The sequence below is a fragment of the Ixodes scapularis genome, unplaced genomic scaffold (assembly GCF_016920785.2).
Source record: "Ixodes scapularis isolate PalLabHiFi unplaced genomic scaffold, ASM1692078v2 PGA_scaffold11__112_contigs__length_91849675, whole genome shotgun sequence".
Classification (NCBI taxonomy): domain Eukaryota; kingdom Metazoa; phylum Arthropoda; class Arachnida; order Ixodida; family Ixodidae; genus Ixodes; species Ixodes scapularis.
In genome coordinates this window covers 7,386,108-7,407,302 of record NW_024609837.1, presented here as the reverse complement: position 1 = coordinate 7,407,302, position 21,195 = coordinate 7,386,108, and the positions used below count along the sequence as shown (strand labels likewise).

Sequence of the window (21,195 nt, the reverse complement as noted above, 5' to 3'; positions counted from 1 at the left end):
ACGTTCCGTCGCGCAGTGATTCCGAGGTAGCTGTACCGGCCAAACTTCTTTGTCATTCGAGCTTCGATCATAGCGGAGTGCTCTACGCTCGAGGACCTGACGCCGTTAGAGCTTGAAATTCTTCGGCGGACAGCCGACCTGGGGATGATTTCCTATGACGCCACCCTGACGTGCGACGTGGATGATAGCAGCGCTTCGCAGTCGTGTTCGGGTTCCGAGGACGTGCAGGCGGATATGTCCGAGGACGAAGACTGCGCCCTCGACGAGACGGGGCGGATCGGCAACACCGACTGGTGGGTGATACGCTGTTTATTTTACCGCTGTACGTGTCATTTACGCCTGTTGGCTTTCTTTGCTTTTTTTCGTTCTCAAAGGTGCCAGCGCGGATGCTCCGCGCAGATGCCGACAGCTGACGAGTGCGTCTGCTGCCGCGAGTACCCCGCCGCCACCATCGTCCACATCGCACGCCACTCCGACGTGTGCTGTGGACGATAGCAGCGCTTCGGAGTCGTGTTCGGGTTCCGAGGACGAGCAGGCGGCCATGTCCGAGGACGAAGACTGCGCCCTCGACGAGACGGGGCGGATCGGCAACACCGACTTGTGGGCGATACACTGTTTATCTTACCGTTGTATGTGTCATTTACGCCTGTTCTCTTTTTTTTTTTTTCTTAAATGTGGCAGTGCGGATGCTGCGCGCAGATGCCGACAGCTGACGAGTGCGTCTGCTGCCGCGAGTACCCCGCCACTGCGTCGAGGCAACCTGGCTGCCTAAGGAGCAACCCCGATTTCGAGACGGTATGCTTGAATCCGGGGGTGCTCGAGCAGGGACTCAAACCGTAGCCATAACCGAAACCGAAAACCGTTTAGGGACGAAATTTTTTCAGTAACCGGGACAAAACCGTTAGTTCAAACTTATAAAAACCGTAACCATAACCGTAACCGTAAATTATTTACCGGTAACCGGTTTTAACCGATATTAACCGAAAAATAAAAAAAATTGCTTTTCTCAAATTTGACCCGGAGTTTGATCTTGAAATGTCGTGGGCATTTGAGAGAGTTACTGTCAGCGAGTGGTGCATCTGGTTATACATTTCCGTTTAATCTAACTTTAGGATTAAGAATACTTAATTGGAATCAGTGGTCAAGCCTATAATAAAAACAAGTCTATTTCTAAATTGGCCGCCCTCCTACATCGCTACGTGTATTCAGTACGTGTTGTCTTCAGGGTATTAACTAGTGAATCAGAATTCTCAGATGTCTATCCAACTCGGTTCTTTCGAAACCACCGATGTTCCTGACATGCTGTAGCCAGTATGAAGTAACGAGGTAAATTTACCATCATGCAGAGCTCGCGGAAAAGAAAAACTGGTATTCATTTAGTCTGAAACGTGTCGCGAGTGTCGATTTTGAAGCAACACAGGAATAAAAAAAAGAGGTGTGTGCGAACGTGTACGTGCGCGTGCGTGCGCGTGCGGGGGTGGGGGGAGGGGGGCTCGGGCTCGGGCTGGGGCTCGGCTGAGAGCGGCGGAAGGAACGAGAAAACGTCCGAAGGGTTTCTGAGTTTTCTTTTCTTTTTTTTTTTATCGTGCCGAGGCCCTTTTTCGAACCGAATGGCAGCCGCCGGCATTGCCACGCATCTCAGCATGACAAGAGAAGAAGCCATAGGGAAGGATGCACCGACTTCGAACGACCAACGCACTTGGCCCCCGATGACGGAGCCGCGCTTGTGCAACAGACAGGGGACGCCATTTCTGCCTTCTCCGCCTCAACCTTGGGAGCTGCCCTAGTTCCAATCGTCGATGCCAAGGCCGGTCTCGCCCCACACGGCCAGCAGTCTCAGCAGTTCCTGTCACAGAGCTCTAAACGCGATCTTTTCGAACGTCAGCACTGTCTCGAACATCCACAGACGCGGCAAGAGATCGCATCTAGCATCGCCTGAGCCCTCGCCCTGCTTCCGCCGGAGGTATGGCGTCTACGGGAATCATTTCTACCAGAGCCAGCAACGCGATATGACTACCTCTGGTGGAGCCCCCACCGCCCATTCCCAGAGCGAGGGTCCGTCCGGTTTACGACCTTCTGCGCGACCTCGCCCAGAACACCAGAAGTTTGTCCACGAGATATGTCCACGAGATCCGGCATCTCCACCCTTATCGATTCCACTTTGGTATGCCATGCTCCCCGAACACCAGCACCTCATTTTCGATAAACTGGAACTCTTCCACGTTGTCGCGAGAGGGAACTGAAGGGCGGCTACCCTATCTCAGATGTCCAGGCTCGAGTCCGAGGTTTTAGGAAAGCTCCCCGACGAGTTACCCAACCAACCTCGACGCGGACGCCGCACGTCTCGCGCTCCCGCGGACACCAGCTACCGTCCAGGCACCAAGTTTAAGAGGGCCTCTAATGCTGAGTAAGTCAGGCAGCTACCCTTGGTCTTCGAGAACCACCAGTGCCGTCATTTGTCGGCACGGTCGTCTCCTCAACGCTTTTGGACGTTTTTTCGGTCTAGAACGTTCTCGCCCATGCATTTTGCTAGGCTAGCGTCTCCGCCAACCTCGCCCGTGCTTGATCTTGAACCGAAGAAAACGACCCATTGGATCCGGACTCGGCGGCCACCGGAGCCGACCGAATCCTGGATTGGCTCAGCAGGACCGACAGTGTCATCGAGCCCCACGCCGATGACGACTGCTTCGACTTCACAATGGCGAGGAGTAAAACCTCACCAACACAAAGGAACACTTCAGACAAACAAAGCGACGTGAAGACTGAGTCGGACCTGGGTAGCACTGCCTACAAGTCGAAAGCGACGAGACCTCCGCCACCAGTCCTCCCGACCCAGCAGCACCACAAGTCGACTGGGCACTGTTTAGTGAGGCATGTCGTTTTCACGCGCCGCCCGTGAAGCACGAAGGCGTCTTGCTTCACGGTCTGCCCCCCTCTTCCTGACCAGGGGCCCACGATCGATGCCGCCGTAACCAACATGTTGGTGGCATTATCGAACGCTCCTCACGTGGTCCGTGCCTCAACCCCGTCTTCCACGTATCCAAGACAACCACCGAGTACCACTTTGTTTTAGACTGCGCAGCACTTACTCCTTACCTCCAGGCACCCAGTACTGCCTTACTGCGCTACCCCAGGTCATCAAAGTAAACCCACTCCCGCCCCAAGCGTATATGGTGAAGGTCGACCTTGCCGCGGCCTTTTACCATATCACCGCTTCATCCCTCCTCCCGTAACCTGACCACATTTAGAGTAGGCCGCCTTACTTTTTTTGCCGTATGCCCTTCCTGATACTCCCTGCTCCGTTTTACATACACCTCTTGGCAACAGCCATTGCCAGGGAAATGCGCGCGCGTGGACTCTGGGCTTGGTCTTACATAGACAACTTCTTATGCGCCCATTCCGACCCAGACAAGTTGGCGTCTACGGTGCGCCTCCTCGTGGAGGACTTGCTGCGGTCGGGATTTCGCTTCAACCTAAGCGACACGAACAGAGACCACGCGGCGCATGGGGTTTTATTGGGTTCAGGCTCGACACAACCGATGACACCATTTCGCACACACCAGAACGGCTCCGAACCATTCCTCGTGACCTTCGCTCGCTGGAGCGCCCGCTTCCCCTCAAGGCGCTCCAGGGGGCGGCGGGCTACTTGGCATTTTACTTTTGTTTATATGGCTCTGTTTTTTTTGCCTTCCTCGTCCACTGTTTGACAAAGTTTCAGACTTAATTCCTCTTTCACTCAACTGGCTTCCCTTTCTTCTGCGTGTTTGGCCGACTTCGCCCCACTGCCAACCGCTCTCCCTTCCCCCCGCTACCCAACAGCGCATGAGCACATGGCTGCGGAGTCGGTTACGCCATAGATGTTGGGTAGAGATGGCAAAATAACTTTCAAAAAGTAATTAAAATACATTACTAATTACTTTTCTGAAAACTGCAAAAATGAAATTAATTTACATTACAAATTACCGCAGACTAAAAATAATGACATTACGTTACAATTACTTCCCCAAAGTAATGAAAATACTTTGACATTACTTTTGAATACCTTGAAGCAGTAAATCGTGCTAATTTTATTTACTGTATACACCAACACAGTGTTTACAAAACAAGCCCTCGTTTGCCCACACAGCGAGTGTTCAGGAACCAGATCCTACAGACAGGCGCGCCACTGCAGTGATGTCACGTCAAAGAGCTGAGTTGGTCTATATTTACTAAAACTCACATCTCCCTGTTTACACCGCAATAACCTTATGTGCCTCAAAGTGAACCATACTGAACAGCTGTTTTGCTGGCGCACACGACATAAGTGTTTAACATGATGAATAGCTTCTTTAGATGTGACTCAGAAAGACAGACGACTCACCGGTTTCGCTGTTCATTCAACGGTGAAGGTTTTCACTAAATGGGTGATATGTTTCCGTCTTCCTGATTTAGAAGTTGTAGTCCATGTCAGTTTGTTAAGTCGGGCAATGGCAGCTCGTTCTTACAAGGAGTCGTCACGCGAAACGTCCCGTTTCTGCCTCCCGGACGTAGTCGAATTCTATTCTCCCGAGAGCACTATATACTCGGCGATAACTTTTCTCAACAATGCAGTGGAGAGGAGGGGAGCACGCGCACCGCTTTATTCAGTGCTCCAAATGGGAGAGGAAACGCGTGCCTGTACCCTCCATTGCATTACCAAGAATAGTTGTCACCGTGCATAGTTGGCCTGTTCTCGATAATTTGTTTGAAAAAGTATTTTTCCGAAGCGCTCGAAGAGTCCAACTTTTTGCGCACTGCCACACAAAGGGCCCGGATAATTGCTAAGCAAAAGCGTCGCCAGTTGAGGAATGGCGCGAGCTTCTTAAATTGTACTTTCCCAACAAACGGGGGCCGATATCTGCTTGTAGGCTTATTTCCGAATAAACTTCCCAAGGGAAGGCAGCGAGGCATACCGCGAGTGGCACCTGCTTTGCTCGAGGACGCACAAAACAGCCTGGGGCTTTGACAAGGCATTTGGAATTAACTATTTATTCCGGTAATTCGTTAATCACAATGGTCCAAGATTAAGGTTTGACCTTGCTTGACGAAAGTACAAGACTGGGGATCTGTTTGTCTTGTCCTCTCAGGTTTTATTTTACGTTTAACTCACTGGTGACGTGCCCGTCGTCTTGTAGCCTAGGAGCCGCTCATCCCTATGCTGACGCACCGTCAGCATAGGGATGAACGGTGGAAACATGTGTTTGTTGGAGCAGTCACACGTCTATCGTTCGCCAGGGAACCCCGCTCTCGTTCATACCCACGCGGAAAGAAAGGGGCGGGACACGTGATTAAAAGAAGGTGTTTAATTGGTTCTGGTTAGCTTGCAGCTCCCGCAGCACTGTCAGCTTAGGGAGAAACGAAGTATAGTGTCGTCGTGATGACGCGACGCCGTGCTCTCCGTCGCCTTTCCAGCCCTCCTTTCTGTGTCTGTTCAGCTCTTCGTACAAGGCTTTGCGCTCAGGTGGCCGTCGATTATTTCCTTTGTTGCTCTTTCACAACGTTTTGCCATGTAAAATAATGTTTCTCGTCTTCCGTAAAGCTCGCAAACGAATTTTATAATTTAGGACATAAGTAATTTAAAAAGTAATGAGCAATTTTCTCGAAATTACTGCCTGAAAGTAATTCATTACATTACTCATTACTCCAAACAGTAATTTAAGTACTGTAATTCCATTACAGTAATGCCATTACTGCCATCTCTGATGTTGGGAACTGTGCGCAGGCAGTCATCGCCCCTTTGCCGAGGCTAATATACGTCCGGGAAGGACTCGTCGTGTTGTGGTGTGCGTGTATTGTTGAGAGAGGGACTCATCTACAAACAAACAACGAAGCTTTCTCTCGCGCTGCACCGCGGCCACGGACGAGCTTTGCCTTGGGCTATTGCCATTGTCATTTTTCTTCATTTATTAATTTATTCAGACTTATTGAAAAACCTCGGGAAACCCTTTGGACGTGTCTTTCGCCGAGCTCAGCACGAGAAGGAAAAGATGTCTCGCGCCGAGAGTGCGTGGGCTCAATGGCCCGCCGGCTTGCCATCGCGTGTCAAGCGCGCAACGGCAGGTCGGCGGGGCTCATAACCGACGGTACCTATTTTATTGCCATATCTTCATTAAGAAAAAGAAGACAGACTGCACTGGCAATAGCTCAAGGCAAAGCTCGTCCATGGCCGCGGTGCAGCGCTAGAACCAAAGCTGCGTTATTTGTGTGTAGAAGAGTTCCTTACTCGCCAATGCGCGCGCACCAGAACACGGCGAGTTCTTCCCAGGGGTATATATATTGGCCTCGGCAGAGGGGCTATGATTGTTTGCGCACAGTCCCCTACAAGTACTCCAAAACCGACTCCAGAGGCATCTGCCCATGCGCTGTCAGATAGCGGGGGAAGGTAGAGCGGTGGGCAGTGCGGCAAAGTTGACCAAGCACGCAGAAGAAGGGGAAGTCAATTGGGTGAAAGAGGAATTCGGTCGGAAACTCTGTCAAACGGGTGGGCAAAGAAGAAAAAATCCAGAGCCATAAAGAGAAGTGTAAAATGCCAAGTAGCCCGTGGCTCGTATAATAAATATTATATAATATATTATATATTATAAGCACACCCGACCGGACATTGGGAGGCCGAGAGTTCAAATCCTAACTCCGTCGTTTATTTTGGCTCTCGGCGATTTCGTAAAATATTGATTCATTCGATGAAGTACTGTCCATTCATCTGCATATTTTCATATATATATATATATATATATATATATAAAGAGTGACGAATGTTGACAAATGCTTCCGTTGATATATGGGCAAAAGTGATGTGCGCAGACACAGCAGCCGTAGGATGAAAAGAGTAAAATTCTAATTTAATGGCGAAAAAAAGTCACGCAAGCAAAAAGGGTGAAGTGCCGAAAAAAAGTTGTATTAGTTTACGGGAATAATGAAGACTAGGCACAAGAACGCTAATTACGTGGGAAAGAAACTTCTAAACAGGACGGAGTAAAAGTCAAAGTTAACACACAAGAACTTACAAAAATAAATTGTTAAATGAAAAATAAAATAAAGAATTGAAAATAAAAAAATGAATAAAAATAAGAAAAGGGCCTGACGTCCGTCGACGTTTCGGCAGTGGCACTGCCTTCTTCAGGACGGGAGCCCATATGGCGTGGTAGGTTAGTTTTATAAAATATCTAGGGAGAGGGTTAGTTAACGCGAAAGTTCGAAGGGGTTTGTAGGGTAAGGGAAGCACGGGGGGACGAGTCCAATTTTGTCGCGATGAGGGAGGCGGTTCTGGGTTTTTTTCACAGGTGCACTGGTGGTATGGAGGAGCTCGTAGGGAAGGGGAACACAGAGGGCAAAGTCCAATCTTGACGCGATGAGGCATGACAATTGTAGGTTCTGTTCGCCGGTGCATTGGTAGCAGAAGGAGCTTGCCGGGAGAGGAAGCGCCAGGGGGTATGAGTCCACTTATGTCGCGGTGAGGGATTAAGGTTGTGGATTTTGTTCGGAAGCTGCCTTCCCGGGTAATTACGGTGCAGTGAGCGAGTCGTAGCGTCCTTGAGTGACCGGGTCGTCTGGGGCCCTCTTTCTCCTTGTCCCCGAGGGCTGGTACGTCCAGACCCAAGAAGGAAGAAAGAGGAGAGAAAAAAAAGAATTAAGTAGGGCGGGGATGTCGCGGCAGGTGGTCGTTTAAGCTGTGTATTGTTGACAGAGTGCCCAAATCTTTGTTAATTTTGCACTGGAATTTATGAATTAGGAATGACTCGCGAATTTCTCTATTTGTTTGACTCTTGAAGCCACTCTGTATGATGACTAATTTTGCCTCCGTTATTACATGTCCATTCTGGCTAAAGTGTTTGGATACTGGAAGGTCGGGTTTGCACCTAACGTCGGACTTATGGCCGTTGTATCTTTGACGAAACGTGGATTTAGTTTGTCCAATGTACTGCTCTTTACATTTGTGACATTCAATGAGGTATATTACATTGTCTGAGTCACAGTCGACATCGCTGCTAATCGTTTGACGGAAGTGCGAATTTGTGCTAGATACAATGTTAGTGGAAAGCATTTGACGGCATATCTTGCAAAGAGATTTTCCGCATGGTTTACATCCCGTTGGTTTTGAATGACTTTGTTTATTTAGTTTTGCATGCACGAGATTGTCACGAATGTTTCGGGGTCGTCTAAAAACCGCTCTGGGCGCGTCGGGGAATATTTCTTTGAGTTTAGTCGATTGCTCTATCAAGTACTGATGTTTCTTTAAGATCGAGCGGATGGCTGGGAGGTTATTACTGTAGGTGAGTGTGAGGTTCACAGGATTTTTGGGGGCATTTCGCGTGGTGTCCGGAGAAAGTATTAAATTACGATCTTTTGCACGTGCCTTGTCTATCGCGTTATCAACTAAGGCCGTTGGGTATTCACGTCCCCGGAACGCCTCCCTGAGTTGTTCTAAATTTCTGTCTAGATCGTCATCGTTTGAGCAGATTCGGCGGCATCGGAGGGCCTGGCTATACGGGATGGCTGTTTTGGAATGTCGGGGGTGCGAGCTTTTGAACGAGAGATATTGCTGTGAATCGGTTGGTTTTCGGAAGAGTGTGGTGCTTAATACACCATCTACGAGTTTCACAGAGACATCCAAGAAATTGATACTTGTGAGGGAATAAGAGCTTGTGAATTTTATAGTAGGATGAAACTGGTTAAAATTTTTAATGAAACAAAGTAGATCGCTAAGGCCGTGCGGCCAAATTATAAATATGTCGTCAATGTATCGTTTGTACAAGAGAGGAGTTAGCGCGCATTGTCTCAAGAAACTGTCCTCCAAAACTCCCATGAATACGTTCGCGTAGTTTGGCGCCATTTTTGTGCCCATTGCTGTGCCATTAGTTTGGAGATAATGGTTGTCGTCAAATTCGAAATGATTAAAGTTTAGTATTAAATCCAAAAGTTTTGAGAGAGTCTCGGAGCTGACAAGCTTGTCTTTTTTGCGGTTGTATGTGGAAGCGGTGGCCTGAATGCCGTCGGCATGTGGTATGTTGGTGTAGAGTGAGGATACATCCAAGGTTACCAATAGCGCGTTTGGGGGAAAGTCGACATTAGAAATGAGATTTAGAAAGTGTGTCGTGTCTTTGATGTATGAGTTAAAAGTTTCGGGGAGATCTTTAATGAGGTAATCTACAAAATTTGATAAGTTTTCAGTCACAGTGCTATTCGACGAGACAATAGGTCGGCCTGGGTTTCCTGGTTTGTGAATTTTGGGTAAAAGATAAAAGCGTCCTGGTTTGCAGTCGGTGGGAGTGAGGAAGCTTAAGAGGTGGTCGTCTATTTTGTTCTCTTTGTGCATGCGCCTTAGGACCCGGGCGATGGTAGCTGCATAGTTAGCAGTCGGATCAGAAGTTAGGGCGGTATAAAAGTTTTGGTCACTGAGTTGACGCAGGGCTTCTGTTTTATACATGGCGGTATCCATTACGACTGTGGCCCCTCCCTTGTCCGCCGGCTTGATCACAATGTCGTTCCTTTGTTGAAGGTTCTCCAGACTTTTTTTCTCGTCGGGTTTTAGGTTACTTTTTTTACCATTCGAGTCTTTGCGTCTACAATGCATTAAAACATCTTTTTGAATTCCCTTACGTATAGGTCTAGATTCGGATCTTTGCTGGCGAATGGTGTAAAGTCGCTGGATTGCCTGAAGGGATGGATAGGGGGAGAGGAGACATTTCCATGAAAGTGCTCCCGAAGGCGGAGATTTCGAGCGAAATTATGTAGGTCGAGGTGCATTTGATATTCATTTACATGGTTATCGTCTGGACAGAAGGAAAGTCCCTTTTTTAATAGATTTATATCCGAGTGAGAGAGCTCAACTGATGATAAATTTACCACGGTGTTATCAATGATGCCGGATGCATTAGGCATACCGGCAGGTTCGCTCTGGCTTAGGGTAGGGGGCTCTGTGTCGGGTGACCGTCGTCGGATATCGGTTATCCCTTCCTTACCGCGGGCTTGACAAGTCTCTTGCAGGGTGTCTGGATCGGGTGATTCTAGATCGATATGGTCGCGGGAAAACTTTTTGGATACTCTTACATGTAATGAATGGGACTTTTTGGTGATGAAGCTAGCTAATTCATGCTTGTGCTTTTCCGAAAGTGGCATGGTTTTGGACAGTTCCTCCTCCTCTTGGCGTAAGGAGGTTATATTAGATTTACATTGGGCAATTAGGATTTTGACTAAATCATTGGAAGTCCTCGAGAGCGACGCGCTCCATTGCGATGCATGTGCGGGATCAAGTGGAAAGTTTGGAAGAGCGGATATTCTAAGGCCCCTAGGGTAACTCTCGTTCTGGGAGTATCGTGATAATGACATGAGATGGTTTTCATAACTAATGCGTTTTCCAATTATTCTGCGGAGGCGAAAGAAATGCTGATTAGGAGCGTTTAGGTTAGGTTTAGCGGGCGGAGAGTATGAAAAGGGTTCACCGGATGGCAGTCAGTTCGGCCGCTGGTTGCCGTGGGGCCGTATTCGGCGTGGCTGGGTGCGACGTGGCTGGGTGCGACGTGGCTGGCCGCGCCGGGCCTCCGTGTGCTGCATCAGCGTAGCCTCCCCGAGCGTCGGCCAGTGCACATCCGGCGCCGAGGCTCCTTGAGGCCTCGGGGTCCGCCGCAGGAGGCACGGGATCAGCGCCCTGAGGTTCCGGCTCATGATGTGCACTCCGGCGAAGCTGGGATGGAGGCCATCCGCAGCCAGGACCCGGGGGAGTCCGCACGCCTGCAGGTTGTGCGTGTAAAAAAACAGGCCGGGTGTGGACATGCAGATGTCCGTCAGCTGCCGGTTGAAGATTCCGGCTCGGTGGTTGAAGGCATCCGTGAAATGCCTGTTAGGAAAATGGAGATGGCGGTTAATGATCCGGGGCAGGACGTGGCTGCAGACGACCGTTGAATGCCTGGTCTTGTTTGGATGTGGTGCAGCAGGTCGAGGTAGTGTTGACGGACGGGCTGAGGATCCTGAGAAGCTAGGTCATTAGTGGCGACGTGCCGAATGACGATTCGAACGCTTGGCGGCAGTAGGAGTGGCTTCAAGAGTCAAACAGAGTGGCTTCAAGAGTCAAACAAATAGAGAAATTCGCGAGTCATTCCTAATTCATAAATTCCAGTGCAAAATTAACAAAGATTTGGGCACTCTGTCAACAATACACAGCTTAAACGACCACCTGCCGCGACATCCCCGCCCTACTTAATTCTTTTTTTTTCTCTCCTCTTTCTTCCTTCTTGGGTCTGGACGTACCAGCCCTCGGGGACAAGGAGAAAGAGGGCCCCAGACGACCCGGTCACTCAAGGACGCTACGACTCGCTCACTGCACCGTAATTACCCGGGAAGGCAGCTTCCGAACAAAATCCACAACCTTAATCCCTCAGCGCGACATAAGTGGACTCATACCCCCTGGCGCTTCCTCTCCCGGCAAGCTCCTTCTGCTACCAATGCACCGGCGAACAGAACCTACAATTGTCATGCCTCATCGCGTCAAGATTGGACTTTGCCCTCTGTGTTCCCCTTCCCTACGAGCTCCTCCATACCACCAGTGCACCTGTGAAAAAAACCCAGAACCGCCTCCCTCATCGCGACAAAATTGGACTCGTCCCCCCCGTGCTTCCCTTACCCTACAAACCCCTTCGAACTTTCGCGTTAACTAACCCTCTCCCTAGATATTTTATAAAACTAACCTACCACGCCATATGGGCTCCCGTCCTGAAGAAGGCAGTGCCACTGCCGAAACGTCGACGGACGTCAGGCCCTTTTCTTATTTTTATTCATTTTTTTATTTTCAATTCTTTATTTTATTTTTTATTTAACAATTTATTTTTGTAAGTTCTTGTGTGTTAACTTTGACTTTTACTCCGTCCTGTTTAGAAGTTTCTTTCCCACGTAATTAGCGTTCTTGTGCCTAGTCTTCATTATTCCCGTAAACTAATACAACTTTTTTTCGGCACTTCACCCTTTTTGCTTGCGTGACTTTTTTTCGCCATTAAATTAGAATTTTACTCTTTTCATCCTACGGCTGCTGTGTCTGCGCACATCACTTTTGCCTATATATATATATATATATATATATATATATATATATATATATATATATATATATATATATATATATATATATATATATATATATATATATATATATATATTTATTTATTTATTTATAACGGTACGTCCGCACTTTATTTGCAGTTTTTGCGTCCGCACATTTTTTCTTTTATATAAATGCACCATATTTTTACAGCTTTCTGTTTTGTTACTGTGTTTTTTGTACCTCTCCTTAGTCTTCCTTGTTTTGGGCTATTGCATTTATATTATGTTTGACTTTCACCAACAAGCCCAGCTCTCAATTATATTACTTTATTCTAATTAGCAGTGTTTTACTTCAATATGGCTTTAGTCCTGCTCCTTCATTCAGTGTGGGCGAAGATTCGTCTCCATGTATAAGGTTGAAATTAACTATAGCGACGAGAAGGTGCGAATGGCTCTTCCAGCACCCAGTGGGAACTTTCTTAGGACTGTTTACAAACGCTGCCGAGCAACAAAGTAAAGGTGTTTTTTGTCATTTTATTCTATAGATGGTGCTCGAGTAGCGGAAGTTAGATGTATGCTCGGGTATCAAACTATATAACGTAAGTAGATGTATTGAACAAGCGTTGGAGCTAGAAACGTGTGCAACTTTTAACCAATTAGAAGTATTACCGTATTTACTCGAGGAATAGCCGCACTGTTTATGGATAAAACCTGAGGGTTCGCTTTTCCGGAAAGAACGCGGATTGCCAATCATCGCGATCGACAGCTTGATTCCAGCTGTTTACAGGACAGCGATAAAGTCTTCGTGCGAAGATACCATTTGTGAAGGTTGCATTTGTTTGGCCAATCGTGTTCTCGATCTGGTTATTCGCTATGTTATTTATGCGCAACGCAATGGTTGGCCATATATATATGTGTTCTGCGGGAAAGTAGACGCAAGGGAGGCATTAATAAATAATGCGGTTTTTACTCGAGTGAATACCGTAAGACGTTTCTAAATCCCTTGAATTTCACGTTTTCGGATATCAGACTACTTTAAACCATTTATTATAAAACTGCTGTCTAGCATTTCAATTAAACAAATTATTGGAAAAACCGAAATAAACCGGTTTTTTAGGAACGTGTAACCGGAAACCGAAACCGTAAAAAGTAAAACCGTAAAACACCGAAACGAAACCGTTATCAACAGGAAGCGGTAACCGTAACCGTAACCGAAAGCGTTATATTTTTCGGTTTGATTCCCTGCGCTCAAGGTCGTTTACCTCATGATGCGCCACTACCGTCAGGAGGGAATGGGCATAAAAGCGCACGAGTGAGTTCAACACCGTAATTTGGTGTTCGGCCAACTTGCAAACGGGCGCCAGCAGTAAAACGTTAGACAGCTACTTTACTATCTGCTTCAGTGAGCGTTACGCACGTTACTTTTCATTGTGAAGTCGCATTAGTGGTTGCACCGTATGTTTGACTAGCGTTTCGTGCCGTGTTTCTTTGTGAAGTTGTGGGTCATCATAAGGTAAAATGTTCAAACCCTCGATTGCTGCATCAGTATCTCTTGCTCCAGAACAAGTTCATGAGACCTGGTTAGCTCCAGTTTAGCTTATCACTAATATTACGTTCACACTACAGACCTAACGGGCGTAATTTTCGCAACGAACGTCACCACAACGTTCATAAACGCTGCGTTCAGGGTAGACTGCTGAACGCAGCGTTCACACCCATCGGAGTAGTGCGCTCAAGTTTCGCCTCTAACTGCTGCGCCTCTCCAACCCCCCGTGGGATGCCGTCGAAGTTTTGGTATAACCATTTTCTCCACGGTAGCAGCGACGGGCTTGCAATGGTATTGTTAAAACAGCTGATCACGATGGGATGCTCTCATTGCCCTGTGACTCCACTCCGGCAGGTGCAGACTCAGATAAAATAGTGCGTCGAGACTTTGAACGCTAGATAAAAACAAACAAGCTAATTTACCTTGGCTTCATTGAAGTCCCTCTCTGAATTATCCGAACGTAATTAATAGCGTGCGAGCGATTACAATAAAAGCAATGCCCCGTCTCTTTTGCGTGAACGTGTTCGAGCAAAAATACGCGCACGTCTTGCCATTCTGACTTTCAGCGTGGGAACTGCGGCTTTCGCGCGGAACAACGACTTTCGGCAGATGAACGGCGCTAAGGAGCTATTGCGGAGGCCAACGATGCGCTCTCAGAAAAAAAGGGTCAGTATAGTCCTCCCTAGAGGGAGGAACGTTCTTGACACATATGTTCCTTCAGAAAGAGAGAAACTTTCGTCCCTAAAGCAGGGGAGCAAACGTTCGTCCGTCACCTGCATCTCATTATGGCGGCCACGAATCGAGCAAATCAAGCTCAATAAGGCTTAACGAGAACACTAAGTCTATTGTACGGAGCGAGAGGGGCAGGAAATAAAAACGTAATACGAGCTTTCCGCGAACTGTATTTCTGAAGCCGACTTCTCTCTGCAGGTAAAAAAACTTATGTTTCGAAGTCATGCAGTCACTCGGTTTTCTCATCGTCAGTACTGCGATGTTAAACGCAGACAACCGGCACCCAGTTCGCGCACTTTATGTCTTACCTTTGCTATTCCTCGAGCCACAATTCCTTCGTCAACCGTTGCGTCAACCGCACATCACGGAGTAGTGGTAAACCAATCGCCCGCAAAACCAAAAGCCGCTCTCAAAAAAAGCAAATCCGCAGCAGCCTCTTTGCTCATTTCAGAACGGTAACACAAAATTACGACGTAGCCGCGTAGCGTAAAAGGAAGTTAAATCGCTTGCCACCAGATGGCAGGGTCAAGCAGAGTAATCGCAAGTAGCTAGGCTAGGTGGCGTTAGGTACCGGTATCACTTACTGCTGGCTTTCATGACGAGACTGCCGGACGAATAGGTGGACTTCATACTGCCCGGCGTCTTTCTGTAGAAAAAAGGTTGCGTCGTTACAGAACTGCTAGCATCGTGCAGCAGCCACACTTAATGCTGGCTTTCACGACGAGACTGCCGGACGAATGGGTGAACTTCGTACTGCCCGGGGCCTTTCTGTAGAAAAAAGGTTGCTTAATTATAAGCTGGTAATCCCTTTGTTGCAGCCACACTTACCACTGGCTTTGAGGATGAGATGGCAGGCTGCATGGAGGGCATAGTATAATGTTCAGGGAGGCCTGTGAAAGTCATTGATGTACAGTCGCCCAATTTTTTAATAATATCGCGCGAGCGTCGACCGCCGGGGCGGACAGCGCTGTGCCGCGGGGAAATACGGCGTCATGGGAGAGATTAGGTGCGTGCGCACAAAGCTCTCTCCGGTGCGAGCGTCGTCCGCTAGGCTATTCTGTTGACCGCACCCGCAGCTCCTGTTCCTTATCTGCTCGCATAGCTGACCGCCTTTAAAGGGACACTGACAGGGTATTTATGCTCGCCGAGGTTTTTAGTTGTACGTGACATACGAGAGCTCAACTACCCAAAACAGAATTTGCGGCTCGAAATTCGGTTGGTTTCTTTCCGCCCGAAAACCGCCGATCAAGAACTGGCCGGTTCGAGTCTCGCTCACTCTCTTTTTCGCGGTCACGGGCCGTTTTCTAAGGTATCGATGCGACCACCAAATTTAATCAAAGTCCTGGGTCACTGAAAGCACACACTCGATATTAAAAATAGAAAAAAAAAATGAAACCCATTTTTTGTGGCTTCTAAAAAGGTGTAAATACGTTGATTGAAAAAAAAGGTTCCACAGACAACCGGAAGCATTCTGTGCGTTCGTCATTTCGCGTATCGTGGGACTCGCGGGGACGGCGATGCCAGCGGACGTCGGGCGTGGGACCTCTATTTCAGAACTGTCGTTCGCGGTAGCGGCGAATTTTGTCTACCGTTAAAAGAGAAATTTGGGACTGATCAAAAGAATTGGTATTCATCCCGTACGACACGCCCGGCCACCAAGCCGATTTGCACGAAGACGTCGCCGAGCCGTCGCTCCCTTCTCGTGGCTGAAGACATCGCTCGCGCAAACGTCAAGCACGACGTGTCTACTTCGAGTTGAATATGCACGCGTACGATTTCTTTACTAGGTGCGAATGTCCCCAAAGCGTGGTGCTTCCCGACTTCGACCCGGGAGTGCTTTTGCTAGAGAAAAATCGACAGCAAACTTTCCAACTTACACTTTACCGGTTGAATTATTACTAAGGAAAGGGATCCACCAAAAAAAGAGATGCCACAGTAGCTCGGTGGGAAAGGTGTCCGGTTCACACGTGGTAGGACCGGGTTCGATCCCTGATGAAACTTTTTTTTTTCTGACATTTCCTGATGGTTACATAACTTTTTTTTTTTTTTTTACAATCATCATTGAAGAAACAAACAAAAATATAACAAACAAATGTTGTGGACGATACTTCACTGAATTAAATGGTATGTCATTTCCGTTTTGACACCTGCGAACTCAATGTAATCACTTGCCACAAAATGCAAGGAGCATATAAATCAGGTAGCGTCCGCTTTCCGAGGTGCCCGTATATGTTCTACAGGAGTTGCAGCCAGCCATTGGTCCCGATCCCGTTGATCTTTCGGAAACTCTGTCGCACAATGCCACTTTTTTCGGATGCAGGACATGTGAGCCAGCTCTTCACGCAACATCTTGGGTGTATTCTTTTCGGAGCCGATCATGGAAATTCACCACGGGCACTTATTACTCATCTCCAACTCCTGAATGTACAAAACAACTCATCTTGGAGTACAGAACAACGAGCGGAACAAACATAACTGCAAAAGAATCGCACGGCGAGCAGTTCCCGCACGCCGCATCGCATGCCGCATGTCGTGTCGTCTCCTGCGGAGAGGAGAAAAAAAAAAAAACGCACAGTCGGGTGTAGCCACGTGACTTCCGCCACTCACTCTCTTCTCTCCACTTCTCCGACCTCCGTCGGGTTTCGGTTTCGGTTTCGAGCAGTTGCGTCTTTTGGCTTTATTAAAAAAATACGCTAATCTGTTGCAAAATATTAATTGGGTAGTCCTCCGACACCATAATAAAGCACCTGGCAAAAAATAAAAATAAAAATATTTGGGGGGTGTCAGTGTCCCTTTAAGCAAAGATCTGAAACGAGCTTGCTTGCGTTATACCGTGATACTTCTCAGGCGTGCAAGAAACCGCGCGTCATCTCGTTTAACTTAGATTTTTTTATTCTTTTATTTTCTGTTTGCGTTTACTTTGTCAGCACCAAAAATAGAACAATCCGATGACGCGACAAGCTGAATGCAACGATGCATTAAACTATATATACCGCAGCCAATGCTAGGAGCCATCAAAACCAATCCAACGCTGTCACCCTGTCACGTGACATCGTGGTTCCACGTGCAGTTGTGCCTAACAGGAAGGCCATGTGACACGCTCTTAGCGATGGACTGACAAGATGGCTTGTAGCGTCGGCTGCGGAAAATCGGCGCAACGCGCTCCTTTGCTATAAAGCAGGGGCTCTGCGCGATCAGCGGAATAGCCTAGCAGACCACGCTCCCTGGAAAGGGCTTTGTGCGCACGCGCTTAATGTCTCCCGTGACGCTGCATTTTTCCGCGGCAAGGCACTGCCCGTCCCGGCGGTCGACGCTCACGTGATATTATTAAAAAATTGGGCGACTGTTCTTGGACGCTCATTTTAACTGGCAGGTATACTTAGTTCTGGCTGCGGAAATGAAACATGGGTTTAGAGAGTGCCCTTACTGCAGACTGCGGCCGAAGCGGGACCTTCGTGCTTCCACTAACTCCTCCTTTTAACTCCTGGCAAAGGCCGCAGTCATGGGCGCCGGAAAGATGTCTGTGCTGGCCTTTGCCGGAGTAGCAAGACACCGCCATCGACTATTGATGGCGATCACCTTCTCTACTAGCTTGTAAACGTAGCCTGGAATTGAAGTTTTTTTTTTTTAGAACTTTATCAAATGACCGAGCAAATCAATGACCATCAAATGAATGTCACACTTACTGTAGGTGGGAGCTGTCTTGCCGAGACAGGCTGTGTGGTGGCCCTTCCATGGTTTGGACGTTTTCACCGCCCAGCGTGGCTTGCCCTCTCGCGTTTCAGCTTGGCAGCGATCAGCGTTCCCATTGAAATGCTGGATTGCCACTCGAGTCCTGCAGTGGAATGACGTTTGATTAGGGATGAAGATGGCAATAATAATTGTCATGCGATCGTTTTTCTTGTAGTTTCTGAGGCCAATATCTAGTCCTCGGGGAAAAGGACTAAGTCAGGTCGTAGTAGGTTCAGGTGATAAACGATTATATGTAAACTGATTAAACTTAATTGCAGCTTAATCATAATATCACCTTGCATGGATGCCCTCTGGAGTGAATGCGCGGGACCTGGGAGCGAAGTCAATGAGGACGCTGTGGAAGGATTGCAGGGCGAATGTCCGTGGGGGGACATCTGGACCAGGTCCTTCAGGAGGCGTTTGTTCCCAGTGATCTGCTTGTAGTGACTGTAGGCCGGGGAATCTGAAGAAAGAATGTGGTTAGGAAGAGCAAACTAGGCTATGAAGTCAATACCTTACTGGGATCCATCCACATTTTTGTGGCTTCGAGAATTTCGTTGTGCACACAACGCGTGTAGCTGCCCCCGTGAACAGTGTGCTTGTCGATGACGTGGTTCTGCATGCTCAGCCAGATCTTGTTGCATCCCGCAGTCATGGCAAACCAGTACATGCGGTCGGTGGTCGCCCGCGTCCACCCTTCTAGCGTTTGACATCCAGCTCGTTTTCCGTGCTGCCGTTCAGCTCTTTCTACACACCTAAAATTTGACAGGATAACTCAAATCAACCTGCAGCATCTTTCCCTGAAAATGTAGGTTAAATGCAATACTTATCAAAATTGCTTACTTTTGGAGATGTGCCAAATGTCGAAGTAGTGGGCGGTCCCAGGTTCGTGCACATCCATGTGTTTTCGTATGGCAGGGTGGCGGTCAGTGCCCAAGGATTTTACATGGATACATGCACCATATAATTTCAAAAAGTTGCAATAATAAAACTAAATGTGAGGTCAGTTTGCTGAATTTGCTGCGTAGCTGCTAAGCCTTGACTGAGTGCACGTACGTTTCTCCTTGAAGAATTCCAGCAGCTTGATGAGGCCCTCCTTCTTCATGTTGACACTTGCCATGGCTCGCTCCGAATACAAACAGAGGTGTGGTATATTTCAATCGAGTTATGCAACCTGCAAAGCAGTGTTTATATGTTCGCTCAGATCGGGTGTCTTACCTCTTCTAGCTGGACTTGGATGGAGTGGAGGATCTTGTTGATCTGCTGAACATGTGCAGTGTAGGTCAGAAACTTGGCAGAGAACCCAGGAGAGTCGAATCTCGCATCGCTCGGGATGTCAACATCCTGGTCCTCCAACTGTGTGACTACACCCTGTTGTTCTTGCAGGTAGACCTGTTTACATAAATGATTGTTGCTGTTCAAACCAGGTGAACCTTACAAAGTTACGGTTATGTGTGCATAATAAAAAAAAAACTTACTTATTTGTAATTTCAGTACCTCCTAAATACACAGGTAAATACAAATTCAGTAGTCATAACCCTGGTTATGTTGCAGTATTTGTTTACTAAGCTAAAGTGCATTAGTCATTTTTCAACTAAGATTTCACTCTTCCCTGCCTTTAGATCTACCAATTTAAGCATCACAAAGAAAAACAAAAACAGGAAGCAACTAAGACCCTTTGAAATATTGCTCACTTCGTCAATTGCAGGGAACAGGAGGCTCTTCTGATACGTGTAAAAGGTCTGATCGCTGAAGACCTCCACGTTCATGTGGCGCAGCATCCTCAAGGTGCTTGTGACACTTGATCCGGAGAACAGCAGGTGGCTGAAGAGCAGGCTGTTTCCAGCTGCCCTCCTGTTCAGAGAGGTTGACTTTCCCATATCCGCTCGTGCTTCAGGGGGAAGATGTTTTTTGCACCTTGATCACTGTGCCCAGGGGGGTGATTGTGGTTTGCAGGACTTTGAACACTCTTGGCAGGGGCTGAACAGCTCCCTCAGGCAGCTCTCAAACACCAGGAACTGTCGCTCCACCTTTGGTAAGCCAGGTGTGTATTGATCGCTGCAGTAGAGTGAAGAAAATATTTAGAAACGAAATGTAAATAAAAACAGCTTTCCTCTCAAAGTCTTCGTCACGAGTAGGGGAGTACGTCAGATCGGACCCCGATGAGATGCTGGTGGCTCCAGGGCTTAGTGGGCTCGATGGAACTGCCTCCTCTATGGCAATGGCTGTCGCGGGTGGTACAGCTGCTGGTGGTGCAGCTGCTACCACAGCGACGGTGTTTGTCGCTGCTAAAATTAGAAAGTACAGACTTGTAACCTCTATATACACGCTGATTTCTGAAAGTACTTAGGAGCACCTCGACCTGTAGTGGCAGGCTCCACAGCACCATTGTCCTGATGCTCAGGGCTATTAGAAGGTGCTAGCACCCCACTGGCGGCAGCAGTGTCGTTGCTCTGCGGAATAGTTGTTTGAAGCAAGATAAGTATTTATTGATTGAATCTCATGGTGGCACAGTGGTATTATGCATTATATGCCTAGTTCTTGGGATATGTTCTGCATAGATGATTTTCATTACTCCTAACAGTTTCCAATAGTACAAGTTTGGCAAGCCGTGAATGCAACGGGGGGGGGGGGGGGGATTTTCTGAATTGAAAATAGTCTCGCATTTCCCACACATTTGTAGCCCGGTCATCTCTTTCATTTCTTTCTGTAAAGCAATGCTTCACATACTTCTACGCCGCGACATGTACTATCGGAACCAAAAATAGAAACAAAGCAGCGCATACTACGGCGTGCAAGTGAACCAAAATGCGACTTTCTCGTATGAGAGCGTTTGTACGAGCTTCTGGGAAAACATAAATACGCATAAACAACATGCCAACCAACGCGCAACTTAGAGAATACGCAAGAAACACACGTCGACAGAGCAGCCAGGTACGCGCTGCTACTGGTTGATCTCAGCTGGCAAACAAGAGCACGTGCGCACATGTCGGCTGTAAACAAACGCATGAGATGCGCGAATAGTGGACGCACTTGCACGGCCGTATATATTCCACACACCCTTATTTCGCCAAAGACTGCCGTGAAGAGACGCTCACTTGCTCCTCTGTTCTATTTCATCTGGTGCCGACGGATCA

The 21,195-nt window shown here is 47.8% G+C and overlaps 1 protein-coding gene and 2 pseudogenes across 1 annotated transcript in view; 2 read left to right on the top strand and 1 right to left on the bottom strand.

Moving 5' to 3' along the window:
- The window catches only part of LOC120844670, a 51,363-nt gene extending 49,424 nt beyond the window's left edge, over positions 1-1,939 (top strand). Inside the window, exon 4 of the mRNA XM_040216587.1 lies at positions 1,736-1,939. Within this exon, the coding sequence (XP_040072521.1) occupies positions 1,736-1,939 (204 nt within the window). The remainder of the gene's footprint in view (positions 1-1,735) is intronic.
- A 759-nt stretch (positions 1,940-2,698) lies between these two features.
- On the top strand, positions 2,699-13,364 carry LOC120844669 (annotated as a pseudogene).
- A 4,385-nt stretch (positions 13,365-17,749) lies between these two features.
- Positions 17,750-19,839, bottom strand: LOC115328535 (annotated as a pseudogene).
- Between the last annotated feature and the right edge of the window lie 1,356 nt (positions 19,840-21,195).